Source organism: Cryptococcus neoformans, chromosome 7 (genome assembly GCF_000149245.1).
Source record: "Cryptococcus neoformans var. grubii H99 chromosome 7, complete sequence".
Classification (NCBI taxonomy): domain Eukaryota; kingdom Fungi; phylum Basidiomycota; class Tremellomycetes; order Tremellales; family Cryptococcaceae; genus Cryptococcus; species Cryptococcus neoformans.
Window position 1 is genome coordinate 1,344,928 of NC_026751.1, and position 27,732 is coordinate 1,372,659.

Sequence of the window (27,732 nt, forward strand, 5' to 3'; positions counted from 1 at the left end):
CCATCAGATCTGCGGGCGGACATGGGGTATTAACCAAATTCCTTGAAACCACTGACATTTCATCATTAATAAGGGTAACATCGTCTCCGTTCGCGACCGCTGATTGATAAGTTGGGGCACAGACTATGTCATTACTGATGACCGGCGGAGGCGCGTATTGGAGCGGTTGAAACTGTACGACTGTCCGTAAAACCATTGTCGGGCTCTTTCACTAATCTCAAGCTTAAGGTAGAAAAGACGTTGAATAGGCAGAGGTATATAAGTGACATCGCAAAAAGAACTCTGCAGGGTACACCAATATGATGGTGAGAAACGAACGGCGACCAAGAATTGCACGAAGTAAATAAAACAACCGCCAAACCAAGCCTTAAAAAGCCCAAAGCGGCACTGTTTTATTAGGCTAGGATACCTAAAATAACGCGTTTCGCCCAAGTTACTTTGGGCGATTACTTCGCGACTCTTCTTTGATGAAACCTCGACATTTTGTGACCACTATTCTTTCGTTTTCATTTTCTCTGATTACACTTATCGCATAGCGACTGGACTGGCTTTATAATACCTTATGATCAAAGCTTAGACAAGGCTCGATAGCTACATATTCAAGCAGTATGGGAAAGCGACTCGAAGACGCGTCGTGTGCCATCTGTATCGATTCGCTCTTCAACAAACGCGATGACCTCGACGACATCATTCCTATCGCCACTTGTGAATGCGGTAAGTAGCCTTTGGCACCATAATAAGACTTAATGTGACTAATATATCATAGGTCATGTGTTTCATGAGCCATGTCTGTTAGAATGGTTCAAAACTCAATCACAAGCTTACCTCATCGCCGCTCGTGAAGCAGGAGTACCAGGTAGACATGGTTCTCCTACGCTCTCAGACGCCCCAGTCGAATGCCCTTCTTGTCGAGCAGAATGTTTTGCCGACCCCGAAACTGGTAATCCCATCATACACCGATTATATATTACGTTTGATGGGCGGTCAAGTAGTGTTCAGCCGGCATCGTCCCCATTGAGAAGAGACATTGACCGACAGGCGAAACGGAGGGAAGAAGAGGCATTGGGTCTTGCTAAAAGAGCAAAACAGTTAACGGAGGATGTAGTTGGATTAGGAGCAGAGAGTAGGGAGGAGGAAATGGAAGGAACGATCAAGAGGACTGAAGGGTTGGTAAAGGATTTAGAGCTTTCTGCGAAAGCGGCCAGTGGCATCAAGGTATACAGTCCCTCTTTCGCAAATATGAAGTGAAGCTGAGTATGGTCTAGACATATGTTGGTGGTCTGATTGTAGCGGTTAACAAGCTTCGTTCGGCTCTCGAGGACCACCCCGTCATTCACGCGCTTCAAGGCAGAATCTTTCAGCTGGAATCCACCCTCAAAGAGACAAACGCAGAAATGAAAGCCATCATCCCGAATGAGATACGAAAAGCGAAAGAGGCTGAGCAAGCCAAGGCTGATAAGAAGATTAAAAGAATCATGGATGAGTTGGAGGTGATACAGAGGGAGCTTGAGAAGGAAAAGGTAGCTAGAAGAGCGGGGAAGAAAGAAATGGATGAGAGGGCGAAGGAAAATGAGAAGAAAATCTTGATCCTTGAAAGGTAAGAATGATGTTCCCGGACTACGCTAACATGTGTAGCCAATTGAGAAGAGAAGCGAAGGAAAAGGAAGATTTGCAAGCTACTCTACGTGAGCGTACAAAGATGCTCAAAATGTATCAATCTAAAGTAAGCTTTATTGTTGTCGCAAAACTAGGCAATTAATCGCATATTCAGGCCGACTCTCGTAAAGAGCTCAAAGCAAAAGTCCAAAGATTGGAAACCGAGAATGCTCGTCTCCAAGCAGACCTCAAATCATCTACCAACGCTCGCCGACGATCACACAAAATCTCTGACCGATCTTTATCCCCCCAGGTCTTCGATTATCAACAACTGAACAAGTCGGCTAGCCCCCAACGTGACATCATGTACGGCGAAATCCTGGGTGACGATGACGATCCAAGTATTCAGGAAATGCCTCCTCTCAACCTTGATCCTACCCTTCCCTATGCCCGTTCGCGCACTTCGCGAGCCCAGCTGATCCCGGCGACATCCGCTGATGAGTCCTCTCTTCTAATCGATATGCCCTCCTTCCATGACGACTCTTTACGCCACGTAGTGGGCCTGCCAATAAGTCCGAAACGGCCCCGATCAGGAAAAGAGTTGGAGAGGCAGCATCCAACGGCAAGGACGATATCGTTTGATCTGGATGAAGGACTAAAACGGAGGAAGGCTAATAAAAGCAAGTATTTCCCTATGAGCCATAGCTCAGGTTTGGGAAATGGAGGGGCCGTGAAGGAGCAAGAAATGGAAAAAGAAAAAGCGAAGGAAAAGGAGGGAGGGAAGGAGAGTCGGCCGCAAAAGAGAGATAGGAAAGGAGGTGACTTATTTGCTTCGGATGCTGAAGAGTCTGAGGGCAATGACGAACCAGTGCCTGTTCCCCAGCCACGACAGAACAAAATTAACCCCTTTGCCACTTCCAAACGATCTATATCTTCTCGCGCCAGGTTACCAACTACATCTGCCATCGCCATACCCGATTCCCCCCTTCAACGAGCAACATTTTGCGCCGACAGTGAGCCAGATCATCAACTAGTGCCAGAAGTAAATCACGATGGGCAGAGTTCACCGGGGTGCATGATGGTTGAGCCGAAACGGGTGCCATTACGCATGAAGGAGAAGGAACAATTTAAGGATGTGAGCAAGATCGGCGATAAGGGAAAGGGGAAAGATATGTTAAGCACGGGGGCGCTGGGGAAGCAAAAGGGTTCGGAACAGAAGAGTGTGGTTGATTGGTTAGGCATACGAGATCCGAATGGGCGGCCAAAGGCGGGGACGAATTTGATGCTGGGGAGGCAGATCAAGAAGAGATTATGAAATGGGGAGCTTGGGGAGAAGAAGATTGACTTGTTGTAAGATACACAGATTAGATTATATTTGTAAACTTATTCTCGGGTGATTCCCACCAATAACATGTACACGTGTCATAATTTTAGTTACTTTATTCTACTAGAGTAGTATTTCCAGACTTCCTGTAAATTCGACCAATTGATGTTCCGAAAAGAAGTCAACAAGGTGAGGATTCGTAAAGTTGAAGTTGGCAGTCTGGTTGGGGAACCCCGCCAGATCCCAACCTGCCGTCGAAGGCCAGGCATGCCCCAGCTTCTCAATACTCAACGCCCTCACTTCACCCTTTGGACAATCCCAAACCTCTTCCCAAACACCAGGATATATCTCTTCCACGGTTGGCTCCGCCCACTGCCCAGGCCAACGACCTTTACACCCATTTCTCTCCGCCCATTCCCTCCTCCACTGCCTTACATCCGGCTCTGGCCCGAAACTACCGCCCTCAGGCGTTCGACCGTGATACTGAGTATCGGTATCTTCAACACCGTGGCTGTGGAAAATGTTGACCCCTCTCTCGGTCTGACAGCCGTGAAAGGAGAAGGTTCCTTGATACAGGGCTGGAGAGACGGGGGCGAAAGCTGCGAAAAGAGCGGATGTATCGGGTCGACAGGCGAGGAGGGCAGTGAAACCCCCGCCGTTGGATTTACCGCATGCGTAGAGACGAGATTTGTCGATTGTGTATGAGGAAGATATTGTATGGAGGATATCGTAGACGTAAGCGATCTGTCAAGTATCCGTTAGCTTTAAAAATGTTTCCATGTAAATAGCTTATTGATATCGAGATGGAGAAGGTAAGTGGGGAGGGCGATACTCAGGACTCACATCGTCGACTGTGGTGTTTTCGTATGGTGCTCCTTTCCATATATGAGTCATATTCCAATCTGTATTGTTCACACCTTGGGCATAGACGGTCAAGAAAGGCTTGCCCGCAATCTTAAGGCTGGGATCTGAGAGCTCCGTGATACGCTGTTGTTTCTCACTGTAACCGCCAGCTGTAAATAGACATATCATCAGCCCGATTCCATAATCGTGTATAGTTCCCCGCTCCAATAGTGCAATAATTGAGAATAAGGACTTACCCCCGTGAAAGCTGAACACAAGGGGGTGGGCCTCCCCATGAACATAGTTCTCGGGTACGTTCAGCAAGAATGTTCGTTCGGTCTCAAGTAGTTCATAGACGATGTTGCCGGTCAGAGGTTTGTTAACGGTGGTAGGCTCAGAAGACACGCCAATGTTGACCTGATCATGGCGGAAAGACGTATCGAAGAAGCGCTTGGAAGGCGCTGCGAATGCACCGAGGATATGGACGGCCAGCACTCCGAGAGCTAGCATGGTAGATTGCTCTTCTTGGCTATTGTTCTAATAGAATAGTGAAGAGGCGTCGCAAAAGAACGCATGTGGGGAAACATGGAATGTACCCATTGAAAGCACGCCATGTCGAGCTGTAATAGAAGCCTAAAAGTGAAATTCAGAACAAGCGATAACGAACGAAAGGAAGTTCATTTTCTCACCACTAGACCGTCGGACTTAACCGGTTGCATTCGCTCATCTCCGAGACTATGAGCGAGCTGTAGGACGGAAGTTCCATTTCTATCGTTTGTAACGTAGTTGCCAAAGTGTTTGAATAAAGAAATATGGCACCATAATAACAATGAAGTACTATGTTCGTACAGCAACTTTGTCTCATCCGGCACACAGCGTAGTGCTTTTGGCGCTCAAAAGACTAACGAAAAGCCGAATCCTGTTTCTGATGTTTCTAATGTACATTTTGATCCCGCTAATCAGCCTCCCCTCGGGGATAATGACCGGCGGGGATGGCCTGTTGACATCGATTTCTGACGTGCTCGATTCATCCCCGAATCCACCGCAAGACTCGTCTACATTGCCACAAAACACCTTCACACCGCTTGTATCGCTTTTCCATTCTTTCATATCAGCCTCCAGTAGGTCTCTTCAAGGTTTAAGGATGTCAGGGAATCAGAGGCAGCCATTACATATCATTGTCAACCCAGCCGCGGGGCAGGGAAAAGGTCCAGCTTGTAAGTCTGGCTTCCATCTTGAAATGCGTATTGAATCCTTTTCTTTATTTACTCTCCCTTTCCACCTGCTATCCACCTGCTGCATCGCTTACCATGCACCATGATATTTGGCCATTCCTATCAGTCCTGGATGAACATATCATCCCCATCCTCAACCACTTTCAACAGTCTTACAGAGTGTACCCCACAACTGCGCCGCTTCATGCTGGAGAGATAGGGCGGTCGATCTTGGATTCGCGCCGTGAGCTTGAAAAAGGAGGTGGACCCGTAGTAGGTGGAGAGAGGGACGAGCCGAATGTAGTGATCGTAGTAGGCGGTGATGGAACGGCGCACGAGTTGATTGAAGGTGTCGCTATTGATCAACAAGCAGAGAACGAAGATCAAGGATGGGGACGTTGGGAGCTTATTGTGTTACCTTTCGGGACCGTGAGTTTTGTACCACTATAATGCCATATGTAAGCCAAATTGAAGCTGACATATCGCTTATTTCCATAATCTACCCAGGCCAACGCGCTTTATTACTCCCTCTTCCCCCCTGGCGACCCTTTGCCAGATACATCTATCCTGTCTTCCCTCCCTTACCGACCTTCACCGGAAGTGACCGCTCAGATCTTGCCTCTCGTTTCATTTTTGAAAAGATCGTCGTTTCCGCTTCCGTTACCAATCACACTCACCACTCTTTTACCGGCCCTGTCTCAGCCACTCGACGTGCCCTCTGAAACATCTCGAAACATCAAACCGATCCCGACCCATGTAGTCCTCTCAACTTCCCTCCATGCTGCGATTCTCGAATCTTCTGAGAAACTTCGGGAGGTGCATCCGGGAAACGAGCGGTTTCGGATCGCGGCGCAAGAGAGTATGGGCATTTTCTTCGATGCGAGGGCCAGGCTTTTTGGTTCAAGCGCTAGAGTCGAAGGAGAAAGAAGAGTGAAGCTGGGAGTGAAACAGTGGGATCCAAGGGTGGGAAGCTGGGTGAAGCCGTTTACGGAACATCGCTCACTTGCTGACGAGGATGGGAAGGGGGAAAGCGGGATAGAGCTACAAGGTCCATTTGCGTATTTTACGTCTACCGCTACGGTCAGTCGGTTTGAGCCGGCTTTCGTCATTTCTCCACTTACTTCCCTCCGTCCATCTTCCTTCTCCGAACAAAGCCAACAAGATGGAGACGGAAACGGAGATGGAGACGGAGATGGAGAGGGACCAAGAGAAAATAAGAATGAGTACATTTACATCATTGTCCTCCGGCCTTTACGTGATCCATATGTCCTTTCCGTTTCCTCCACCTCTTCTCGAAATGATCAATGCGAACGACCAGATCGAGCTGATCAAGGCCAACGATGGGCAAAAAGGGCGCACGAAGTGCTGGGGAAAGCGTACCATAACGGGGCGCATATAGATTTGACGTATCCGCTCTACGCGATGGAAAAGAAGGGCAGCATATCGGGGGAAGGAGAAGAGGAGGAAGGTTGGGAAGCAGGGGTAAAAGGCCAAGGAGAACCGGTAGTCGAATTATACCGCTGTACAGCCTTTTCATGGGAGCCTACCGCCATTAGCCAAACCGACAGAACCAATGAGGAAGGGAGTGAGAGGGCGAGACTAGTTTGTGCGGATGGGGCGATACATCGGATCCCCGAGGGAGGCAAAGCGGAGGTGGGGTTAATGGTACCGAGTGAGAAAGGGGGCGTTTATGTCTGGGCATAATACTAACAGAGGGCAGGGGAGACAGGGGATTGTATACAGAAAGCGCCGGTAAGCAGGGAAGGAAAACTGGTTTATTGTACATAAAGAAATAGAGGATATAGAATAAATAAGAGGAATTAATTTGTAGGTATGAAGGATACATTCACATGAGGTTAGAGTCGGAATAGATTTTTTCAGCGAGTGACTAGTCCCAGTTTTATCTATGCTCTTCCGGACGGATGTCATTTAAATAACCAATGCAAAGCACCGCGAACAATGCGCAAAACTCTCCCGAAAGGCAGGCAAGCATCAAGCATCCGGTAAAACAGGGAGGAGGGAATGATCGACGGGTGACGGATAGGGACTCGGACATGCGGATGTCGGGTGACAAACCCCCACACAAAGAACAAAAGAACAAAGAACACTTTTGATGTTTGATATGCTTATTCGCTATAAGAGATGTGGTCCCGATCCATGTACGTTCCCGTCCCTTCCAGATGTTTACGTAAACAAACTGATAACTCGAGCTTCGCCTTGCATCTGACGGGGTGAGTAAAGAAAAAGGGGGTCTTAAAATTAATCTTAGATTGCATCCATTACTGATCTCATACCCTTTTATCCTCACCGAAATCTATACATCTCGATTCCGTATGTCCCACTATTAAATAATACTCAGCTCAATCCCTGCATTGGCGTAAAATTCAATGTACTTACAGCCGTCAGGACTCCGACAAACAGATTGAGCGCTGTGTTGATCAGCTCCATCCATGCGTCATACGCCTCCCAGGAATTCTTGCGAATCCTTGATCTGAATTGGCGAGCCACCGAGTCTTGTAGGAATCGTCTCAGTGGTAGATATAGGGATAGGAATGAGTTTATGACAATGAGGATTTGGAACCCTCATTGGCTATACCTGTAATGGTTTTAACAAAGCCTTCAGTAACGTCATGGGTAGTATGGGGACTGATCAAGTGAAAGTGGACATCTACTCCAACTTACCCTTCCAAATTGTAGGGGTGTCACTGTCCTCGTAGAGGCCGAAAAACATGACTCTACTTGAGTTTCGTGTCCTCGGTCGTTTGTCTACAAGTGTACTTGGAGCACTAGATTCAGTTGTTGGCACTGCTGAGCTCGAGAGTTTGAAAAGACCAAGCTGCTTGGGGTTATGCATTTTGCCTACTCAAAGGGCTACGCCTTTTATATCTTTCCAAGCTCTATGAGCTGACTCATCTTTCTGACACTTTCACTATTACCATCATCGGCTCTCCTTCCTAGCGCCTTCTCGCACGGTCCTCTTATGCTTCCTTTCACCTCCTTCCTTCCCTCCGCTCGGACCTCTCTCCTCCCTAGCGTCTCCGCGCACGGTCCTCTTACGCTTCCTTTCGCCTTCTTCCTCCCCCCTTTCTCTCCTCTGCACCCCGAAACTACTTCTCCTTCTCCGTCTCGTCGTCCTCTCAGCACTTTTAATACTTTTAGTGGGCATATACATTTTATCTTGTTTGGTACCTTTTATCGTGTGAAGCCCTACTGTGCTCTCTGTCATCGGTAAAGAGTACGAACCAGAGCTGAAACCGATAACAAACAAAGGATTGCAGGTTGCTTTGCCATTTTTACTGAAAGAAGCATGCAGAAACTAACTGATCTAGGACACTCGTAAAGTTGCACAAGTACCTAAAGGTTGCACATTTTATCTTTATTTATCGTTCAAAAACATTGAATGTGGAGAGAGGGAGATGCAAACAGAATGAGAGGGGACAATGGTTCTGACAGTGTGAAGCAGTTTTTTGAGACTCGAGGGGTTCGAGATTCCAAAGCGCCGTTCCCCATCTTTTTTCCCCCTTTTGCCATGAAGCGAGACTTTTGATAAAAAATAAATACATATCCGTACCAAACGAAGAAAAAGACATCCATTTGAGGATCCATTCTTCACAGAATAAGGCAAAGTGGGGTTTTACCAATCTCTATTAACCCAATAACTCCCCGGTATCCGTCCTTCTCCTTCTGCTCCTTCCCTTTCCCTTGTTCTTTCGCTTTGACTTTCCGCGCCTAATCTGCCTATCCCACTCACCGCGGCCACCCCGCCCAACGCATTCATCCCAGCCAACCCCCTCCGCTCGCTTCTTGGCGTAACGGCGGGTGTGACAGCGGGTGTGACAGCGGGTGTCCCACCTTCCACCACCCTCGCCGGGCTTGGTGCGGGTAAATACCGAATGACGGTCCATAGATGGGAGAGGGAGAGGTAGAAGATTGTAGGTGGGTTTGTCCAGTGGGGTGACGGGGGTGAGGGGGGTGGGGGGAGGGGGAAGGTGTCGGAGATGGAGGTAGGGGTGGATGTACCCCATTGGCGTCGTCCATCTTTGTGTTGTCCTGATTCCAAGTCGTCCCCTTCTTGTTCACCATCATCATCATTATCATCGCCGTCGTCTTCTTGGAATATCACTCCGTACTTGGATGATGTGGAAGACCACGGGAATGGGAATGAAAAGGAAAAAGGGAATGGTAATGTCGTTTGAGTAGGCTGGGAAGAAGTCGGAGAAGGCGGGGGTGGGAGGAGGATATCGGGATAAGGAAATTTGGCTGATTTCTTATAATCATGTGTCCCTCCTGTCGAGTTGATATACGAAAGTACCAAGGCCAAGAGATGGATTCCCCAAATGACCACGTCCAAAACCCAAACCCATGCGAGCCCAAACGGCCTCGTACCGACAAAATCGAGGACCATCCCTCCACCGCCGCCACCGCCGCCGCCGGGCCCGCTATCGAGCCAGTGGAGGATCCCAGCGACGATGTTGATGAGGGTAAGCATGAGGGCGAGGTTTTGGAGGGAACGGGAGGGTGGGATGAGGGAGATGACTTGGATTTGGATGTGTGTGAGGAGACGGGCGATGAGGATGAGGAGAGAGGGGGAGTGGAGGTATTGGAGGTAGGCGAGAATTTGGGCGATGGATGTGAGCTGTGGTATTATTGGATGTTGTGAGTGAGTTGGGGGGGATAGTTGCGAGTTGGGTATTTTTGCTTACGGATGCCATAGCATGGCGTCTTTGAGGAGCGTACACCATGATTCAAGCTTGAAAGATGTGCTCGGGAGACTAGTATGAGGCCAAAGAGCGATGGGGCATGCTTTCGGGCGCAGGGGGGTTTTGTGGTGTCGTTTCCCGATGTCTCCGTTCGAGTAGGGGGGTTAATAATATGACGAGTAGCGAGTGCAAGGATTAATCAGATCAGACCGCCGGCTGGATTCTCATCTTAAATTACGTTATACAGCGCTCATCGCCGCCTTATTATAACACCGATTATCCTACAATTTCTAAATGGATTAGCGTTTCCATAAAAAAATAAAGTTGTAAATGGCTATTTAGGAAATTCTGAAACAAGCTCCCCCCTCCCGACGACGATACATATTTCCCCGAGAAATCAACAAACACAACAAAAAAAAAAAACAGTATTTATTTTTGCTCGCTCTCAAGCCGGTTCCATCTTGTTTTCCCTTTTCCCTTTTCCCACCCCGCGCACCATTCCCCCCCCGCAACTTTAAGAGATAATGCAGACTATCAAATGTGTCGTCGTGGGTGACGGCGCTGTTGGAAAGTACGTCCCGTTCGCCCCACTGTTTTTTCTTCTTTTGGGCTAAATAACTAATCATATGGGATTAGGACATGTCTGTTGATATCGTATACGACAAACAAGTTTCCATCGGAATATGTGCCTACGGTGTTTGATAACTATGCGGTGACTGTTATGATTGGCGATAGCCCTGTACGCAATCTTCTTTTGCACTGACATTAAAAATGGAGTTGACGCCGCAAAACAGTATACGCTCGGGCTATTCGACACCGCTGGCCAAGAAGACTATGACCGCCTTCGCCCGCTATCTTACCCGCAGACAGACGTCTTCCTCATCTGCTTCTCCATCGCGTCCCCCGCTTCGTTCGAGAATGTCCGTGAAAAATGGTTTCACGAAATCTCACACCACTGCCCTGGGGCGCCTTGCCTGATAGTGGGGACGCAGGTCGATTTGAGGGATGATCCAAAGCAGGTGGAGAGGATGATGGCGAGTCAGAGGGGGGGCAGGGCGGCGGGGTTGATAACGCAAGAGCAAGGGGAGAGGTTGGCGAGAGAATTGGGGGGGAGAAAGTATGTAGAGTGTTCGGCGTTGACGCAAAAGGGGTTGAAGAATGTGTTTGATGAGGTGAGTGGGCGTGGAATATAGACATGGAATACGAAAAACTGACTTTTGTGGTTTAGGCAATCGTAGCGGCTCTTGAACCGCCAGTCGTGAAAAAGACCAAAAAGTGCTTGATCCTCTAGTACACATATATTAGATTTTTTCTCTTATTTTTCTCTCTTGGACTTTTAATGCTTTGGGGTGTCTTTTTTCTATACGTAACGACCGGTGCGAAAAGTTTTATCATGAAATGCAACGACATTGTATACATTGCATCCCGCCTGCTACAGCCCCATGCCAGTCTCCCTCGCGCCCTTGAACAAGTACGCTTCCTCTGGTACATCATCATACATATCCTCCAACGACCACTTTGCTCTTAATTGCAGATCATCGGGATCTGATTTCAACCCTGCCTGGAGCCTGATGAGCGCTGTATGCGCAATCATCGCTGCGTTGTCTGTGCATAGATGGCGCGGTGGGTAGTAGAGGTTTCTCGCGCCCGCGGGAAAGAGCCCATTTTCGTCCTTTACAAGCTGCTCGAGTTGGGAGCGGATGTAAGCGTTGGAAGCGACGCCACCAGAGACGACCATGCCTCCGAGCTGGTGTCTCGTTTCGGGCGGTAAGAGGGCGATACGCTGAGAGAGTTTGGTGAGGAGGTGGGTGGTGAGTGCGGTTTGAAAGAGGTTTGAGAATGCGCGTCTGTCGGGCTCGGCCCATGTGGGCTGGCGCGCGTGGACGGCTCGCTGGAGGGAAGCTAGCATGCCGGCAAACGACCAGGCCAAGGTGTGTTTGGCACGGAGGGTGGTGAGTGGGATGGGGATGAGTTGGGAGGCAGGGAGGGGGTGGGTGTCGTACGGGGGGAGAGGCGGGAGGGCGGCGTAGTGTTCGAGGATTGCACCGGGGGCTTGGGGCGGGGAGGGCGGGAGAGAGGTGGGGAGGGAGAGGAGGCGGGCGGATTTTTCGAATACGTCGCTGGGGTAGTCAAGCGGTCAGCGAGGTCGGCTTGATGGGAGAGAAAAGACTTGCCCGATTTTGGAATCAAGCGTATCGAGCAGGATTTTGAATTTGAATAACCCTTCCGCCAAGACGAGTTGGGTATGTCCGCCGGAGAGGAGGAGGATGAGGAACGGGAATTTGGGGGCGGCGGGGGCGGTGAGGAGGGGTGTGAGGGCGTGGGCTTGCTATGAAGCGTGAGTGTAAACGTGGGGGGAGTGAAGAGAGACACACCATATGATGCACCCCTACCAAGCGCTTTCCCAGACCCGCTGCCAGTGCCCGCGCGGCATCCTGGCCCACGCCGAGACAACCCTTCATGCCGGGCCCCCTGGTATAGGCGACGGCATCAATGTCGTCCCATGCCAAGCCATGTGCGTGTTTTGCATGCTGGAGACAGAGGGTGAGGGCGCGGGGGATGTTGGTGGCGTGGGATATCTGGGCGTGGAGGGGGTGGATGCCGCCGTAGATGCTGTTGAGGGGGTGCTGGGCGAGGGTGGAGAGGGCGAGGAGGCGGTGGTTTGTGCCGAGGGAGGTGCCGAGGGAGGGGGCGGGGCAGGAGACGATAGAGGCAGAGGAGTCGTCGGCAGAGGATTCAAAGGCGAGCACGACGAGGGGTTTGGGGTGTAGCAGGGGGATGCGGGGGGGGACGGGGCGGGGCTTTGGCAGCGAGAGATGCATGTCTCATGTCGGCGCTGCAGCTGGGGGGCCCGTCGACTTTTGCTAGAGGGGGCGGCGGAGTTCAGCTGCAGTCCGGGCGAGTGGTGTGCGTGGCGGGAGCAAATAACAACGCGAAGAAGCGAACAAGGGGGGCGCTCAGCCGCCGTCTTTTCGAGCCGCACCATTCTTCCCATCCTCTGCCCCTCTGCACTCCCCCCCCCCCCCCGCGTGTCCCAGCCCGCACTCCAGAGGAGCAGCCGGCAGCAGAACACCGATACAGCGTAGACCGCCACTCCCCCCGCCCCCCGCTCCCCCCGCACACGCCCCTGCACCGCAACCCCCTTCCCATCCATCACATTCCTTTGCCCTGCCCCCGCCATGACCGGACACACCACCTCCCCCAAGTACCACATCCGCCACCCCCACGCCTGTGAGTACGGCCCCCGTGTCCCGCCGCGAAACTGACTCTTGCCATCAGACAACGGCGCCACACCCCTCACCCCTGCTGCCGCCGACCCCCCCGCCGGCTCGCGCACCGTCGAGTACCACCGCCCCTCCCGCAACTCCTCCCACTATCCCCCCAACACCGACCTTTCACTCGGCATGGTCCCTTCCTCCACCTCCACATCGTCCGCCAACGCCAGCCCCCGCATCCCAGCAGCATCCAACGGCGCCGCGCCCTCCCACGCACCCAGCGCTTACAGGCTGCCTACAGGCGCCATGACTCCCTCCCGCGACTCGGCATTCACGTCCGCATCCAGTTCCCGCGGACAGAGCTACAAGGGATCCCCCAACGTGAATGCGAGGTACTCGACCGGCAACCCGTCGATAACCCCGCCGCTGGCGACGAACGGCGTCCCACCGCCTCGACCTAACCGTGCAGGCACACTCCCGCTCGATCTCTCCGACAACATGCCGGGTTGGGATGCATCCTCTGCGTCTGCCCGCTCGCCGTCGTCCCAGCTGCCGCCCATCTTGCCTTCCCCCAGCGTATTCTCCCCTCCAGCGCTGAACCATCAGTCATTCTCTGCCCCTGCTCCTGCCGCTGCTCCTTCAAACCCGTATTTCCCCAGCGCGACCGCGGCGATAGAAAAGGGGATGGAGGACGTCAAAATGTCGGGGCCGGTGGGGGTCGGCGTACCGATGGGTGTCGTCGAACCGAGAGAAAAAGAGTTGCCGCATGAACCCGGATCGGCGGCCGCGATGGGAGGGAGAAGTAGGAGTGGGACCGGGAGGAGCAGCAAGGATAAAAAGAGCATGTTTGGGTTTGTTTCCGGTACGTCCTCAAGTCCCACGTCTCTCCCGGGGAAGTAATGCTGAAATAGAGATTGTAGATTTACTAGGAAAGGATAAACCGCCAGTGATTTCGAAACCGTATGATCCGGTGCATGTCACCCATGTCGGATTTGATTTCCAAACCGGAAAATGTGCGTCCCGTCATTTTCTCTATTGTTGTGTTTTCCTGACGCACGACTGCACGCAAAAGACACCGGTATGCCCCCCAAATGGCAACAAGTCCTCGACGACAACGGTATCACCCAAGACGAACAAGAACGAAACCCGAACGGCGTCATGGCAGTCGTGCAGTACCTGAAACATCAAGATGAAGGAGAAGATGAAGAAGAGGAAATATGGGCAAAGATGAAGAATGCTCAACCGCCTGCGCTTCCGGCACCACCGTCCGCTGCGTCGTCGCAGCCGACAACGCCGGGAGCAGGAGTGATGGCCAGTAGGGAGATGAGTAGGGAGACGAGTAATGAGGCGCTGGGACCAGCGGGAGGACAGGTCGTTGGCGATTTCACCAGTCCGAGGATGGCACCTGCTCCACCTACCAAGCCGTCCCTCAACCGAATGCTTGTGTGTTTTTCTTTTTTTTTTTTTTTTGGTTTGGCTTTGGATACTGACAGGGATACAGTCGGAACGACATGCGCCAGCGTCGCACCGGCCAGCCGAACTCACCACCCCGGCCCCTCTTGCAGGCCCTCCCCCAGCTCCAAGGACAACAACACAAGCTTACTCTCCCGCACCCACGCATTCGCCCCAACACCTCTCATCTCATCCCGGTGCACTGCCGCCGCCGCCGCCGTCCGCACACGCGCCTGCGCACGCGCCTGCACATCTCGATAGATCGTATTCCCAGCGTGCGCCGGTGTCTGGTACAAAGACCAAGTTGTTGGATCGGGCGAATACGACGAGGTCGCCGGGATCGAGTGTGGGTATAGCGCAGGGTGCGGGGGGGTCAAAGGGCATGGCGATGGGCATGGGTATGGGATTGACGAAATCGCAAAGTCAGTCTGGGCATAAATCCCGTGAACGCGGCGATCCATCGAGAGAACCAAAAGATTCCTCAAAAGAAGGTTCTTCCGCTGGCGGATTATCCCGAAACCAAACAACGAGACAACAGCAACAAGGGGCGACTCCTCGTAGAAGGGAAAAGGAAAAGAAGGAAAATGAAGAGGTGATAAGGCAGTTGAGGATGATATGTACACCCGGAGATCCGAATTTGGTGTACAAGAATTTCAGAAAGATTGGTCAAGGGTGCGTCAAATAAAGCGTCTTTTGCAGGAAAATAAGATGGCTGACAAAAAAAAAACACAGGGCGTCAGGCGGTGTGTACACTGCGATAGATCGTCAGACTCTCCCCGTCGCTATCAAACAGATGAACCTCGAAAAACAGCCGAAACAAGATCTCATCATCAACGAAATCCTCGTCATGCGCGAATCCGCCCACCCAAACATTGTAAACTTTAAAGACTCTTACCTCTGGCAAGGCGATTTGTGGGTGGTGATGGAGTATATGGAAGGAGGCAGCTTGACAGATGTCGTGACGGCGCATTGTATGAGTGAAGCGCAGATTGCGAGTGTCAGCAGAGAGGTTTGCGAGGGCTTGAGACATTTGCATAGTAAAGGGGTTATACATCGCGATATCAAGAGTGATAATATCTTGTTATCGCTGAACGGTGATGTCAAGCTTAGTACGTCCCCACTTCTTTGGCCACCTCTTTATCTGCCCCCCCGCTAACCATTGAGAAATAGCCGACTTTGGTTTCTGCGCGCGTATTGCCGACCCGGCGACGGCGAAAAGGACGACCATGGTGGGCACACCGTATTGGATGGCGCCAGAGGTGGTGTTGAGAAAAGAGTATGGACCAAATGTTGATATTTGGAGTTTGGGTATTTTGGCGATCGGTACGTCTTTTTACCCAATTGTCATTTTGACCTTGTTGGCTCATGTCGCCCAAACCAATCCCTATAGAAATGCTCGAAGGCGAACCCCCATACCTGACCGAAAACCCTGTGAGGGCGTTATACCTCATCGCGACAAACGGTACACCCAAGATCAAGGATTGGGACAAGCTTTCAAATGTGTTTAGGGATTACTTCAAGGTTACGCTTCAGGTTGATCCGGCCAAGAGACCGACGGCGGCAGCTATATTAAAGGTGCGTAAAATGATGACCTCTTGTTTACAGAAAAAAAAGAGGCGTCGCAAAGAGTACAAGAATAAAAAGCTGATGGAGAAAATGACTTTTTTTTTTTTTTTTTTTTTTTTTTTTTTTTTTAGCATGAGTTCTTCAAGCATACCGCTCCGTTGATATCATTAGCCCCTATGATCCGATCATCTCGCAAGAGCTAGATTGGGTAGGAACGAAAACGTGGTTTTGACATAATCCCTCATATCGTCATAATCATCGTATATCCCTTTGTCAATTTTTTTTTTTTCTTTCATCCGCTACTGCATTTGCTCTCGCTTTTTCCTTTGCATCATCAAAAAGGGCCCTTGTATAATTCAATTTTATCGACCACATCCGGGAAAAAAAAAAAGAAAAGGAAAGGAAAGGACGACCTTCAACTGTGTATATACTTTCAACAACCATTCACTTTGCCAGCCATTCCAAGCCTCAAAGCCTCACACCAAAAAGAAGATTAACGCTCGAGGCAGTGCATTACGTACTTTGCGCGAACGCAGCAACACAAAAAAAAAAAGACACCATATCCCCCCCAATATCTTTTGGCGCTTCAATACTTTTTCATTTGTGTCTCTTTGTAAATCCATGCCTTTTACAGCAGACTTTTTTTTTTTTTCTTATGCTCATTCTTGGATTTCCCTGTAGAATTTTTTTTCATTTTTTTTCATTTTGGATTTCGGATTCCTACCCAACCTCTTGTTTTTTTTTTTTTTTTTTTTCCTTTTTTTCCTTTTCTACTTTGTTTCTTTTTCTCTCTCTTCTTTTTTCTTTTCTTCTTCCGAGGTGTAGAGGAAGAGATGTGGAGGGGAACAAAGTCCGATACCGATGGGTAGAGATTGTTTCTAGATCAGGATGTGGAAGAGAAAAAGGGAATACGAGGGAAGAGATTTGTGTGAATATATATATAAACTTTAGACTTATCGGGAAATGCGATATCTGTGCTCAAATACAGTTTAAATCGCTGGTGGGGGAAAAGAATAAACGAGTATACATCTGTATGATTCTTTCCCCGACTAGATCTTTTCATCCCCACAAATTGTTCTCAGTCCTCCTCCGCTATCACCTCTTTACTTTGGTTGGGCCTTTTATTTCCATACCCTATATAGGAAGTTTGAACGTGAAGCAGATGTGAGGAGATGTTTCAGTTCTCGCAATTACTTGAGTAAGGAGAAAATATCCAGATGCGATTGACCAGTTTGCAATGGACTACATGCCAGCCCAGGCGAGCAGCTGCACGACATCTTCCTGTTCAATAGTACATTACATCTGATATCGCTTTGCTTTCTAAAGTAAGTGAACGATAGATGCGTCAGAAAATGAGCGGCGGTGATTGATCGATTCGTTTGTATTGGTCAGTATAGAACAAACGTTATGGGGAACGAAGGACATTCGTACGAGATTGAGAGACGAGCTCTGCCACAATCCGAAAGCTAGTCAAGTCGTCGCGTATTCAAGACCAAAACACATTATTGTAGGGAAATCCTCAACAAGATAATAATACATGCTCCGCCGTTAGCCAGTAGGGCTCATACTACTTCTTTCTTCGTTTCACCCCTTTCTGTTTACATAAAAGTAAAAGGCTTATGTATCTCCTCCATATCTTGCTCCTTTGGCCATATATCATAAGATCATAGGTAACTCACATGCTGCGGTAGTGAGTAGGGGTGCTGTAGCTATGAGAACATCAGCTATAGTCACTGTGAAAGTCAAATTGAATGATGACGTACTCATCGAGATCATACAGAATATCTGCTGGAAGTTTGCCAAACTTGCCCCACGCCATCCAGAGCTCCTCTTCACTGAGCTCGCGAGTCTGCATGTACTCTTCAATTACCTGGTCCGCCATGTCGTCGAATGTTAAAATTGAAGAACACGACGGAAGAACGAATAACGAAATCGGTAGACTTGCACGTACTTCACTGACCGACAAGCGTCAAGTCATGCTAACGTGACGGATACGTAAGTTTAGTGTTTGGCTCCGGTCTTGTCACGCGACTGTTTTCAGCATTTCCCTGATTTTTTTCTGTACAAACACCAGTCTGGGAAAAACATGCTCCCGCTTTCGTTATATATTCTGATTGCTCCTCATCTGAACACATTCTTCATCGCATTCATAATATGTCTGTTATACATACTACCGGTACCTTATCCAAAACGGTGGATGGTTCGGTCCCCGAGCTGCCCCTTCGCTCGCCAAGAAACCTCGTAGATCACTCGGTGGAAGAGACGACAATATACTCTCCGCCCCCGCCGTACAAGATGCAGCTTTCGGTAACATCTCCCAGTCAGCCAACAGAGGACGCAAATGTGCTTTTAGAAGGACAAATAACATGCACTGGAGAGGGAAATACATGGGAGGGGCAAACACGAGGAAACAGTCTGGGCGCAGATAATCTCGAGACCAAAACGAGCGGAATTCTATATCAAGACAAACACGAGAAATTGCGGCATTCAGGTTGCCATCGCTGGAGTCTCGGTAAGCATGACTAGGATCTCCTTGGATGAAGCGCTTACTCGACATTCCAGATACTACCGATACCGATCTGACTCTCGTCGACATTCCTTCGTCTCCTGAATGGTCTATTGCCAAAGGCATGCGTCCACTTTTGCTTCCCTCTCGCCTTCAACAATCGTCATTCTCCATCTCAAATAAATCGAAAATGGCAAATAAATACACTCTACCGAGACATCGACCTCCCCTGGGATCTACATACAGTTTCATGGGAGATAAAGAGGATATTACTGGCGATAGGATGGTGCGCTGCCAAAGAGGGGTGATAAAGCGAGCGCGGTTAGCCACCGATTTCAAGTCGAAGCGAAAAGCAAAAGAAGAACAGATACATGGTGCTGTGTTATGTCTTCCACCAGACATCGGCCTTGGTTTGTCAAGCGAAAGCGATACCGAAAGCGAAGCATCCTTCCACCCGCCCATTCCTATCCCTTCGGACGTCTCCTTCGCCCTCTCCTCCCTCGCCGACTTCTTGTCCCCCTCCGATCCACCCCCATTATTGAATCCGAAAGATAAAAAAGATTCATCTTCAATCAGCTGTTTGCAAGCACCAGGATCGCCGTCGAAAGGATCTGAGAAGCGAATGACATGGACGAAAAACATGGAAGCAAGATTAGAAGCAGACAGCGAAGGAAATGTGTCAGTTGCGAGGTTGGTCCCAAGCGCCACCTCGAGCACCAGTACGGGATGGTTACCGTTATTCCTTTCCTTCTTTATCAAACGGTCTCAGCACCGATCAAAACCTCCTAAACCCACACCAGCTCCTAACATCCCGCTTCACATCCTTTTGCTTTTTCTTCAAATTATCTCGACTATAACCAGGGGGATCAAGCACGCTGTGCTGACGGGGGTGAAGGTATGGGTTGTGATGGAAGTTGTTTGGCGTGGACTTGATACAGAGGTATAGTTGTGAGTGCTTTATCACTGATATTGGTGTCGTATAGCTGATGTGAGTATACAGAAGAGAAAACTGTTTTGGTACGTGTTGTATATAGCAAACTGTCACTTTTAATAGTCTCGGGTTCTTTTGGTAATCGGTAAAGTTTGTTGTAACAGTTGAAACAGCCGAGTCTCAAGTCGTTATATCAGGGTTGGTGGCGAATCATGATGGATTAAATGAACTATGGATACTTAAAGCGGGTAATCTTCTTTTACTCGTGCTCACGTGATTCTCGGACGCAGGGCAATCTCGTACAGAGCAAACAACTGTATTTCACGATGAATTCGTATTTACAACGCAACCATACATAAACAGCTACAGCTGTACATAGATCTAGAAGGTGCCTGATGGGGCGCGGAGTACATTTGACTCCGTCCCGCTGCGTCCGACTCGAACAGTACGCCGTTGTTCCTCCTAGCCTCCTCTTCCTCTGCTTTCCTGACAGCAAGCTCCTCAGCATGCCCTTCCTGATATGATGGGTCAAAGAGTTGACCCTCAAGGTACCGGTACTCATCGACGAAGCCATTCGGACTTGCCCGATGTGAGATGAATAAAATGTGTTACGTAATAATCCGATGTGTGCAAGATTGCCCAACACATACGTACTGTATATAGAATACGACTGCCGTCTTAGTTCGCTCTCTATTCGCTCCTAACTTGATCCAACTGTACCACTGGCCGTACCGGCATAACCCGTCATGTACTACCTTACTCTCCTCCTGCCGTCCCTCCTAATCCTGTCTACTCTTGCCAAACCAACCCTCGATCCACAACTTCATCGTCAACTCCTCCTGAATGGTCGTCCACAGATAGGTCTATGGAAGGCTTTACTTCGGGAACAAGCCGCTCGAGAAGCTTCAACTTCTGAAAGCAGCGTCGAATACCAGCATCAGCGGCCGTTCCAAACCATCAAATCATCCTCGTCTATTTTTGAACCCTATTGTTTCCCTCAGTTTATCAGCCACTTTGATGATTCTGTGAACGGGACGTTCTGTCAACGATATTGGGTTGACGCAAGCTCGTACACACCGGGAGGTCCGGTATACCTTCTTGACGGGGGTGAGATAAGTGGAGAATATCGGTAATTATCTCCCCTTCTCATTGAACATCCAATAGCTGATCGCGGCTTCTCACGGTACCTGTTAGGTTGCCATTCCTAGAGAAGGGTATTCTCGATATCTTGAGTAACGCCACGGGAGGTCTTTCCATAGTTCTTGAGCATCGGTGAGACTATTATCCTCTACATCCGTTACTCAATAAGGCTCACTGAATGACAACATTAGTTATTATGGCGAATCAGTCCCCGTCTCATCCTTCTCCACGGACGATCTCCGTTTCCTCAACAACGCTGAAGCCCTTGAAGATTCAGCCTATGTATGTTCCTCCTGTCGCCTTACTTTTTGCATTTTCTAACGCCTATGGAAGTTTATTGAAAATTTCAAACTCCCCTCCTCTCTCTCTAATAACATCCTCCCATTCGAGCTCGAAGAAACCGCTTTTCACCCGAACAATACCCCATGGATATACTACGGGGGTTCGTACGCTGGTGCACGTGCGGCGCATATGAGAGTTCAATACCCAAATCTAGTATGGGGAGCAATCGCTTCTAGTGGTTAGTTTTGCACTTTCATTCCTTTTCTCTTCTATCACTGGTTGACTCTTTTCCAAGCTGTCACACATGCTCAGATCGATTTTCCCCAATACTATGACCCGATTCAGGAATACGGCCCACCGGCGTGTATATCCACCCTTCAACGGGCCATCATCTTCATTGACAACATGCTCGATCACCCTCGAGCGACGGGTTTCCCACAGTTGCTGAAGGGACTTTTTGGATTGGGAGCATTGGAGGATGATGATTTCGCGGATGTGATTAGCAGCCCTCTGGGATACTGGCAGGAAAAAAACTGGGATCCTGCTGGTATGTCTCCTCAGCCTCTTATCTTCCTTATTGTTGTTGGCATGAACTGGCATACGGATTTGTCGATCGATGCAATATAGTCGGCTCAACGGAGTTTTACAACTTTTGTGATGCGCTTACTGCTGGTGGGGCTGGAACTAAGATTGGCTTGGTCAGAGTGTACGTCCAAGTCATCCTTCTGTTGCGGTCCCATCAAAGAGTAACGTCCCTTCACTTGTAGACCAGCCTCCGTCTTGAACTATGCTAAATACATCAAAGAGAACGTAGTTTCGAAATGCCCTCGGACCCCTGGTGAACCTGATTCCGACATTGAGAATGTATGTCTCATCTTTTTCATCCATCTTCAATTGCCGACTAACGATGATCAAGTGCTTTAGCACGAAAGACCCGGAAAAGTTTAGAGTGACCGATCTCAGCCAGACCTGGAGACTATGGTTATTCCAAGGTACGCCTTCCCTCCTATCTCTCACCTTCCATGGCCTCCCACAAAACTTTATTCACATTCATCTTCTTTCATTAGTCTGTACCCAGTGGGGCTACTTTATGCCCGCACCTCCTTCGCCTTCTCCACGAATAGTTTCATCCCGTCTCACACTAGCCTACACCTCCGACATCTGCTCTCTTGCTTTTCCTCCCGGCGAACACTTCTCTATCCCCTCCGAGCCGGATGTGGAGGAGGTAAACAGGAGAGGAGATTATTTGATCGAGGCGGATAGATTGGCGTTTGTTGATGGGGATAGGGATCCCTGGAGACCGATGACGCCGCAGAGGAATGGAACGAGAGGGAAGAAAGGGGGAATGGATATGAATAAGCCGGGATGGATTATATATGGTAAGTAATAGGGTCTTATGCTACTTCGCTGTGGTGAAGGGCGTGGCATCTGCTGATTATTGAGATTGGGTTAGATGGCGTTCATCATTATGACGAGGTATGTCCCCGCTTCCATTTCCCGTACTTGGTGGAAATAGTTGGCTGACGGTTCCTTTCTCAAATTCTTTTTATCCTCTCAATTTTCATATACGCTTGGCTTTCCACAATCACTGTCAAATAACTCATTCCATGTCATGTTTCCTAACTATTAACCTGGATAACAACCTTATTCATTAACTGAATCTCCTACCGCACGCATGAAACAAAAAAGAATGGGCTCACGCAACACGAAGCTGAACCAGCTCGTATCCAGGCTGTGCACGAGTGGGAGAAAATGTTTGTAAGCGCGTGGCTGGAGGAATGGGAGGTCAAGAAGGGAACGGCGTAGAAAGGAATGGTATGCATTCGATTCCGCAATGCAAACAAGTTGTTTTAAGATCAATCATATCTTCCTGCATGCCGATCCCTCTAAAACCCGGTCCGCGAAAGGAGCTCCTATGTCAGTCATACCTTGGCATTTGATTAGGGATGATCGCTGAACTTACGGTGTCATAGTTCCAGAAGTATGTCAACGATCATTTCGTTGACATGCCGATGGCCCATTGCAGGGAGTGGCGAATGCTTCACAAGGCCCTCTGTAGTGGGGGGATCCTACCCCTGGTCAAGCTTTACACGTCCCAGGAGGTGGGCCACGGCCTCCATAGGAACCCAGAAGGCGCTGATGAGTTCGTGCTCTTCTCGGAGCTATACGCAGGTCACCAGGAGCTGGACCCAGCCACTGCATATATGGCTAGGGATATCCCCCTCCTCAATGAGAAGGTACCCATGACTTACTTGAGTTGCTTTTTCTGCGAATGACCATTTGAATTAGGTACGGGTTGCCCTGTGGATAGCGTATGCTGCCTACCATCAAAAGGCTGTCCGTTCGAAACCTGTTTTCCATGCCCCAATGGATCGGTGGGATAGTACGGTCAACTTCGAGGTGACCGGTAGTAATGGCGAAGATGGGGATGATGAGGATCCTGAGGTTTATCTGACTAAGGGAATGGTGTATGAGGAGGAAACCCAGGAATCTAGGTACGATGTCTTGCGCTCGTCCCTTCTGGAAGACCCTGAGCTCGAATCGAGCTATCCCCCCTTCCTCGACCTTATCAAGACTCTTGAGTGGAATCACTGGTACCAGCGAGGCAGGAAGCACTTCACCAACATCCCGAAAGTGCTACCTGTTGATGCCGAGACTCTTTGGAACCTGAAGTCGGAAGGCAGTCAGTCTTGGTACGAAGCCTTACGTACCGGAGATTGGGGAGCAGCCATTCGCGAGAAGGAAGTATCATAGTTTCGGTTTGAGTAATTAGCTTCTCGAAAAAACAGAATAATAAAAAACATAAATAGTGAATTTAAAATGAATAAGCAAAAGTCTGATTAGAATTATCGATGAATTCGGAAACAATACTGTTTACATGTCGAACTGAATACAGAAGAGCATGTGGTACATGTCCGTCATGAGAAAGCGATATGCTATTGATATCAGCAATGAGTATATAACATTAACATTATATATGCAGTTCAGAAGAGTATTGAAACCACACACTCTATAAATTGGGATAGTTACGACCATGAAGCTTTCCACAGCCCTGGGAGATTGGCTGGAAGGGATGTGGATAGATGCAACCGGTTGCATCGAATCAAGGACTTCCTTCCTAAGGGGTATAATCTTTGGTGGGGAAAAGCTTCGCTCCCAAATTCTAATATCTAAACAATCTCTAAAGTGCCCATCAGAATTAGCAAGGAGAATAAACACTGTATATTAAGAGTTTCAGGGGTAAACTCACTCATTAGTATATAATCTTCTAATCTTCTAAGTCCTATGTCTTCACCGCCTGCAGGATGTAAAGTTCTAAAAATACCAAAAAACTCATTGTCCGTTTCAATTCTAAACTTCTCCACCTGTTTTGAAAAAATGGTCATTAAAATACAAATAGTCCTTGTATCCCTTGCGTCATTGAAGAAGTTTGTTGGCTGGCGCACTTCTACCATACTGTTGGTTCGCTGAAACAATTCTACAACCTCTGAGTAAGGTAACGTAGTTTGAAGATACCTCAGGGTCCGGTCAGCGGCGTCAAACCTATACCCTCGCACGGATAAATGAGGATAAAAGGTGACATCTTGGTTAGAAGTGAGCCTATCAACAGCTTCGGGATTGAAGAGGGTACTGAAGCGTCTCAAAGTGAGACGGGGGTCACTCAGAAGAAATGGGGGTTAGCACTCCTGGACGCCCGATTGCACGGAACGCATACTTGGAGCTACGTCCATCTCCTGGAAGCATAACCTCTAGAGCTTGGTCGGCCTTATCTTTGTGGGTGCCGGGATCTTTGCTCAGTAGACATTCTTCAAGAACTATTTGTACCATCCACCATCATCGACCTTTTCGTCCCCATCAATGTCAATCCCTGCACTAAGCAAGCTCATTCGGTCTCTAAAAACTGTGCATGTGGGATGAATAGTCTTTCATGTACTCCGGTCAGAGGATGCAAGCAGCTATAAGAAGTTGTACGAAGTGCTGTACCGGGCAATTGAACTATCATCATCGTGGTCGCCGAAAATCGGACAGGGAAAAAAAATAAAAATGCAATTATGGAATTCGGGAGCAAGATCTTGGCTCTCACAGTCAACTTTGAAGGGCCCCTTCCCATTCATTTAAAATGGATGGTTTTTGGTCGTCAAGTCGAGTGGTGAAGTGTTCAGGGAGTATGATATGGCAATCGACTTATCAAAAAAACTATCAAAAGAGAACGAAAGAAAAAGCGAAACAGCAAAAATTGACAGCAAAAATTGACAGCAAAAATTGATAGCAAAAATTGACAGTAAAAAATTGACAATAAAAAGTATTCTCCAGCAGGGAGTTGAACCCTGGTCTACCGCGAACAGAAGTCAAACAATTTTCGAAGACTGAGAAGCGGTTATACTAACCGTTATACTACTGAAGAAACTTAACTTCAAATATGAGTAATTGGCTATAACTATCGTCCCTAACTGTCTGTCCATATCGACCCACCATATAAATCAACATGCAGCAGCAAGTTGCGCAGGTAGATAGAAATTAGTTAGCTTGTTTATTACTCGTAAAGTCTTCATCTCGAAGTTTGACTCTGCATTGTACTCCTCTTCATATGCTTTCTGGTCCCTGCTGCCAATTAGCTAGGCATGATTTGTTCTTTCTTTTTCTGATCGAAGCCGTCCGGCTTTCAATTATGCTCTTGAAACATGCAGAATATATGTAAGCCGGATGTATATATAACTCATAACTTTCCTAGGAGGGATGTGCGGCGTTTTCTGCATTCTTCTATCTATTGCGAATATTTCTTGCCGGTGGTCTATAGATAAAACGAAACTTGATCAACGTTGCTATGGGATAATAATAATGACGACGATACTTCGTTCGTTGAAAGCGACAGAACGATTCATAATACATAAGAGATATACATGCATTACAAATGGAACATTTGAGAAAGTGAGAAAGATGTGTCGTTCACCCTTCAATTCCCCGCCAATCCAAAATAAGCAAGGCACCGACCGAACGGCAAGAAGAATGCTGTAACGAACCTCCGTCTTGGTTAGAAGAGGGAGACTTGCGTTAATCTGAGCGCCTCCGAGCACCTGAGTGTCGTGGAAGTAGTGACAATCAAGCGACTCTATAGTAATGAGATAGTCAGCAAGGTGAACAATGAGGATTAGAATGGGTAGGTTTGCTCACCTATAAGGAGGAGTTCTTGGAGAAGAAAAGGGAAAACAGGAAAAGAAATTTCGTTTGTAAGTTCGCGTCCGACAACAGTTCTCATGACGTGGCATTATTATTTCCAACCTCCACCACCCACCATACACTTCTTGTTAGGCTGCTCTCTTTCCAAGATTTCGGCATGTGTATGAACAGTTCCACAACTACATCTATACAACATATCGTTATTCATCCTGCTGCCCTCACGGCTAAAACAAGGCGCACGTCGCCTTTTTACTAACTCATCAAAGATCATGTCCAGTACAGAGGCTTATCAGCCGAATTGGGCTGTTCGAGCAGTAACCACACCAACAAAAGACACGGACCTCTGTCTATATGTCTCTTTCGATAACGTTCGCTTTTTGTTTGGATGTGGAGAAGGAACCCAAAGAGCATTTGCACAGAAGAAAATCGGCTTCTCGAGACTGGGAGGTGTTTTTATTGGAAGTGGTGAGTCAAAAGGAAGAGGCGGATTACCTGGTAAGTGAATTCGTGCATATAGCAGCGGATGCTTTTTTGACCTATCTGCAGGTGTTTTGATGTCTGCATCGGATGCAGGTCTTTCCAAGATAGATGTCGTTGGTCCTCCGGACATATCTCAGTATTTAGCGACCTTAAGGTCATCCGTCATTCGGTTCGTCCTCTGTTAGTCCAGCTGATGCATGCCACTGATGAATCTATTTCGCAGTGAAAATTTGACGGTTAACGTCACTCCATACCCCAGAGACGTTACTCCTGGTACTCCGGTAAAGCTTTATGAGTCGAGGAATATAACCGTCCACGGTGTTGCCCTCATTCCTACGTTAAACCCATTTTCAACCACTGAGACCAATAGGGTCTATCCTCCCTACGATCCCTATTCTGTCACATTCAATCCCCATCACTTGTCTCCCTCTGACCTACAAAAGTGGTGCGACCATGTTGTCCGGGATATGTTTCAGAACAATGCGCAGGCTCGTCTTTCAAAACGAGCGTCTTCTCCTATTACTTCACGTTCGGCATCTCCTCGATTAAGCTCTCCGGTTGGCTCGCCCAAGAGACCGCGAGCAAGTAATGTCTTTCTAGCGCCGGATGGCACCATAAATGCTGCTCGTCCTGATCCCCGAGCTCCACTGCCCTTACCCTCCGATGCCGACGTTGAGACACAAATGGTGTATATTTGCCAAGCCCCAGATGTTCGGGGTAAATTCGATGTCGCGAAAGCGAACGCCCTTGGTGTGCCTAATGGTCCTTTGAGAGGGAAGCTGACAAGAGGTGAGTCGATTGAAGTGCCGGATCCAAATATGAAAGGCGGGACAAGGGTGGTGATGCCTGAGGATTGTTTGGTTGGAGGAGGAAAAGGTGGGACACTTGTCATTGTAAATTGTACAGAAAAGACACTGGAAACGTTACTTGATGGTGATGCTTTGCATCAATGGCAGAAGGAGACACCAACTGGGGAAAGTGAAGGTGAAGGAGGGGTTGATGTGATGGTACACAGAGTGCCAAAAAATGTTTGGGGAGACGAACGATACCAAGCTTGGATACAATCATTTGGAGAAAAGACAAAAGTAGGCGTCTATCTAGTGTATGGTGAGGCAATATCAAGCTGATCATGTTTTTTTTTAGCATCTGATAGCGAATACAACTCCTGCTACCGATCATACTGTATTCAACTCTGCCGCATGGAACACCCTCCACCTTTCTTTAATCGAGCCTACAATCTTCCACCCACCATTCCTTCGCCATCCTTCTACCTCATTCCCCAACCTTGAATCCACTTTGCCCTCC

The 27,732-nt window shown here is 48.6% G+C and overlaps 13 protein-coding genes and 6 non-coding genes; 10 read left to right on the top strand and 9 right to left on the bottom strand.

Moving 5' to 3' along the window:
• Window positions 1-41: 41 nt before the first annotated feature.
• Window positions 42-3,061, top strand: CNAG_05963 (hypothetical protein). XM_012195254.1 has 6 exons: window positions 42-174; window positions 229-714; window positions 767-1,215; window positions 1,266-1,597; window positions 1,636-1,723; window positions 1,772-3,061. The coding sequence occupies exons 2-6, from the start codon at window positions 609-611 to the stop codon at window positions 2,909-2,911; spliced, it is 2,115 nt and encodes a 704-aa protein (XP_012050644.1). The 5' UTR covers window positions 42-174; window positions 229-608; the 3' UTR covers window positions 2,912-3,061.
• Window positions 2,984-4,622, bottom strand: CNAG_05964 (poly(3-hydroxybutyrate) depolymerase). XM_012195255.1 has 4 exons: window positions 4,453-4,622; window positions 4,021-4,396; window positions 3,764-3,933; window positions 2,984-3,664 (listed from the first exon to the last, which is right to left on the bottom strand). Exons 2-4 carry the CDS (start codon window positions 4,271-4,273, stop codon window positions 3,044-3,046), a joined length of 1,044 nt encoding a protein of 347 aa, XP_012050645.1. The 5' UTR covers window positions 4,274-4,396; window positions 4,453-4,622; the 3' UTR covers window positions 2,984-3,043.
• A 141-nt stretch (window positions 4,623-4,763) lies between these two features.
• CNAG_05965 (hypothetical protein) lies at window positions 4,764-6,944 on the top strand. XM_012195256.1 has 3 exons: window positions 4,764-4,980; window positions 5,105-5,406; window positions 5,485-6,944. The coding sequence occupies exons 1-3, from the start codon at window positions 4,908-4,910 to the stop codon at window positions 6,679-6,681; spliced, it is 1,572 nt and encodes a 523-aa protein (XP_012050646.1). The 5' UTR covers window positions 4,764-4,907; the 3' UTR covers window positions 6,682-6,944.
• A 217-nt stretch (window positions 6,945-7,161) lies between these two features.
• CNAG_05966 (hypothetical protein) lies at window positions 7,162-7,831 on the bottom strand (the record flags this gene model as incomplete). Its single annotated transcript, XM_012195257.1, has 3 exons — window positions 7,162-7,200; window positions 7,375-7,406; window positions 7,660-7,831. The coding sequence occupies 3 exons, from the start codon at window positions 7,829-7,831 to the stop codon at window positions 7,162-7,164; spliced, it is 243 nt and encodes an 80-aa protein (XP_012050647.1).
• On the top strand, window positions 7,271-8,306 carry CNAG_12710. The gene is made up of 2 exons (XR_001045885.1): window positions 7,271-7,308; window positions 7,384-8,306. It is a non-coding gene; the product is annotated as a hypothetical RNA (non-coding RNA).
• A 212-nt stretch (window positions 8,307-8,518) lies between these two features.
• Window positions 8,519-9,892, bottom strand: CNAG_05967 (hypothetical protein). XM_012195258.1 has 2 exons: window positions 9,681-9,892; window positions 8,519-9,613 (listed from the first exon to the last, which is right to left on the bottom strand). Exons 1-2 carry the CDS (start codon window positions 9,717-9,719, stop codon window positions 8,612-8,614), a joined length of 1,041 nt encoding a protein of 346 aa, XP_012050648.1. The 5' UTR covers window positions 9,720-9,892; the 3' UTR covers window positions 8,519-8,611.
• Window positions 9,893-10,068: 176 nt separating this feature from the next.
• On the top strand, window positions 10,069-11,099 carry CNAG_05968 (cell division control protein 42). XM_012195259.1 has 4 exons: window positions 10,069-10,248; window positions 10,314-10,416; window positions 10,472-10,849; window positions 10,906-11,099. Exons 1-4 carry the CDS (start codon window positions 10,202-10,204, stop codon window positions 10,966-10,968), a joined length of 591 nt encoding a protein of 196 aa, XP_012050649.1. The 5' UTR covers window positions 10,069-10,201; the 3' UTR covers window positions 10,969-11,099.
• Window positions 10,234-12,470, bottom strand: CNAG_05969 (O-sialoglycoprotein endopeptidase). XM_012195048.1 has 3 exons: window positions 12,053-12,470; window positions 11,852-12,006; window positions 10,234-11,797 (listed from the first exon to the last, which is right to left on the bottom strand). Exons 1-3 carry the CDS (start codon window positions 12,137-12,139, stop codon window positions 11,110-11,112), a joined length of 930 nt encoding a protein of 309 aa, XP_012050438.1. The 5' UTR covers window positions 12,140-12,470; the 3' UTR covers window positions 10,234-11,109.
• A 220-nt stretch (window positions 12,471-12,690) lies between these two features.
• CNAG_05970 (STE/STE20/PAKA protein kinase) lies at window positions 12,691-16,894 on the top strand. XM_012195260.1 has 9 exons: window positions 12,691-12,908; window positions 12,957-13,754; window positions 13,813-13,905; window positions 13,965-14,335; window positions 14,394-15,016; window positions 15,077-15,453; window positions 15,515-15,667; window positions 15,735-15,919; window positions 16,042-16,894. Exons 1-9 carry the CDS (start codon window positions 12,857-12,859, stop codon window positions 16,111-16,113), a joined length of 2,724 nt encoding a protein of 907 aa, XP_012050650.1. The 5' UTR covers window positions 12,691-12,856; the 3' UTR covers window positions 16,114-16,894.
• Window positions 16,895-17,422: 528 nt separating this feature from the next.
• CNAG_05971 (hypothetical protein) lies at window positions 17,423-17,866 on the bottom strand. XM_012195261.1 has 2 exons: window positions 17,674-17,866; window positions 17,423-17,619 (listed from the first exon to the last, which is right to left on the bottom strand). The coding sequence occupies exons 1-2, from the start codon at window positions 17,790-17,792 to the stop codon at window positions 17,586-17,588; spliced, it is 153 nt and encodes a 50-aa protein (XP_012050651.1). The 5' UTR covers window positions 17,793-17,866; the 3' UTR covers window positions 17,423-17,585.
• A 169-nt stretch (window positions 17,867-18,035) lies between these two features.
• On the top strand, window positions 18,036-19,696 carry CNAG_05972 (hypothetical protein). The gene is made up of 3 exons (XM_012195049.1): window positions 18,036-18,422; window positions 18,473-19,364; window positions 19,417-19,696. Exons 1-2 carry the CDS (start codon window positions 18,065-18,067, stop codon window positions 19,360-19,362), a joined length of 1,248 nt encoding a protein of 415 aa, XP_012050439.1. The 5' UTR covers window positions 18,036-18,064; the 3' UTR covers window positions 19,363-19,364; window positions 19,417-19,696.
• CNAG_12711 lies at window positions 18,282-19,544 on the bottom strand. The gene is made up of 2 exons (XR_001045886.1): window positions 18,461-19,544; window positions 18,282-18,411 (listed from the first exon to the last, which is right to left on the bottom strand). It is a non-coding gene; the product is annotated as a hypothetical RNA (non-coding RNA).
• Window positions 19,697-19,707: 11 nt separating the features above from the next.
• Window positions 19,708-22,480, top strand: CNAG_05973 (serine carboxypeptidase). Its single transcript, XM_012195262.1, has 10 exons — window positions 19,708-19,792; window positions 19,854-20,476; window positions 20,542-20,619; window positions 20,679-20,769; window positions 20,821-21,007; window positions 21,065-21,316; window positions 21,397-21,475; window positions 21,537-21,633; window positions 21,686-21,761; window positions 21,837-22,480. The coding sequence occupies exons 2-10, from the start codon at window positions 20,094-20,096 to the stop codon at window positions 22,154-22,156; spliced, it is 1,563 nt and encodes a 520-aa protein (XP_012050652.1). The 5' UTR covers window positions 19,708-19,792; window positions 19,854-20,093; the 3' UTR covers window positions 22,157-22,480.
• On the bottom strand, window positions 20,789-24,112 carry CNAG_12712. XR_001045887.1 has 8 exons: window positions 24,020-24,112; window positions 23,779-23,950; window positions 23,095-23,705; window positions 23,022-23,035; window positions 22,733-22,931; window positions 22,470-22,655; window positions 21,787-22,400; window positions 20,789-21,738 (listed from the first exon to the last, which is right to left on the bottom strand). It is a non-coding gene; the product is annotated as a hypothetical RNA (non-coding RNA).
• On the top strand, window positions 22,920-23,556 carry CNAG_05974 (hypothetical protein). Its single transcript, XM_012195263.1, has one exon. It carries the CDS (start codon window positions 23,137-23,139, stop codon window positions 23,521-23,523), a length of 387 nt encoding a protein of 128 aa, XP_012050653.1. The 5' UTR covers window positions 22,920-23,136; the 3' UTR covers window positions 23,524-23,556.
• Window positions 24,113-24,136: 24 nt separating the features above from the next.
• CNAG_12713 lies at window positions 24,137-24,807 on the top strand. Its single transcript, XR_001045888.1, has 2 exons — window positions 24,137-24,363; window positions 24,416-24,807. It is a non-coding gene; the product is annotated as a hypothetical RNA (non-coding RNA).
• Window positions 24,808-25,075: 268 nt separating this feature from the next.
• CNAG_10089 lies at window positions 25,076-25,174 on the bottom strand. The gene has a single exon. It is a non-coding gene; the product is annotated as a tRNA-Glu (tRNA).
• Window positions 25,175-25,649: 475 nt separating this feature from the next.
• On the bottom strand, window positions 25,650-25,914 carry CNAG_12714. XR_001045889.1 has 1 exon: window positions 25,650-25,914. It is a non-coding gene; the product is annotated as a hypothetical RNA (non-coding RNA).
• Window positions 25,915-26,117: 203 nt separating this feature from the next.
• The window catches only part of CNAG_05975 (ribonuclease Z), a 4,488-nt gene continuing 2,873 nt past the window's right edge, over window positions 26,118-27,732 (top strand). Inside the window, exons 1-4 of the mRNA XM_012195050.1 lie at window positions 26,118-26,442; window positions 26,494-26,596; window positions 26,651-27,512; window positions 27,571-27,732. The exon at window positions 27,571-27,732 is cut by the window's right edge and continues 507 nt beyond it. Of these exons, the coding sequence (XP_012050440.1) occupies window positions 26,217-26,442; window positions 26,494-26,596; window positions 26,651-27,512; window positions 27,571-27,732 (1,353 nt within the window). The 5' untranslated portion in view covers window positions 26,118-26,216. The remainder of the gene's footprint in view (window positions 26,443-26,493; window positions 26,597-26,650; window positions 27,513-27,570) is intronic.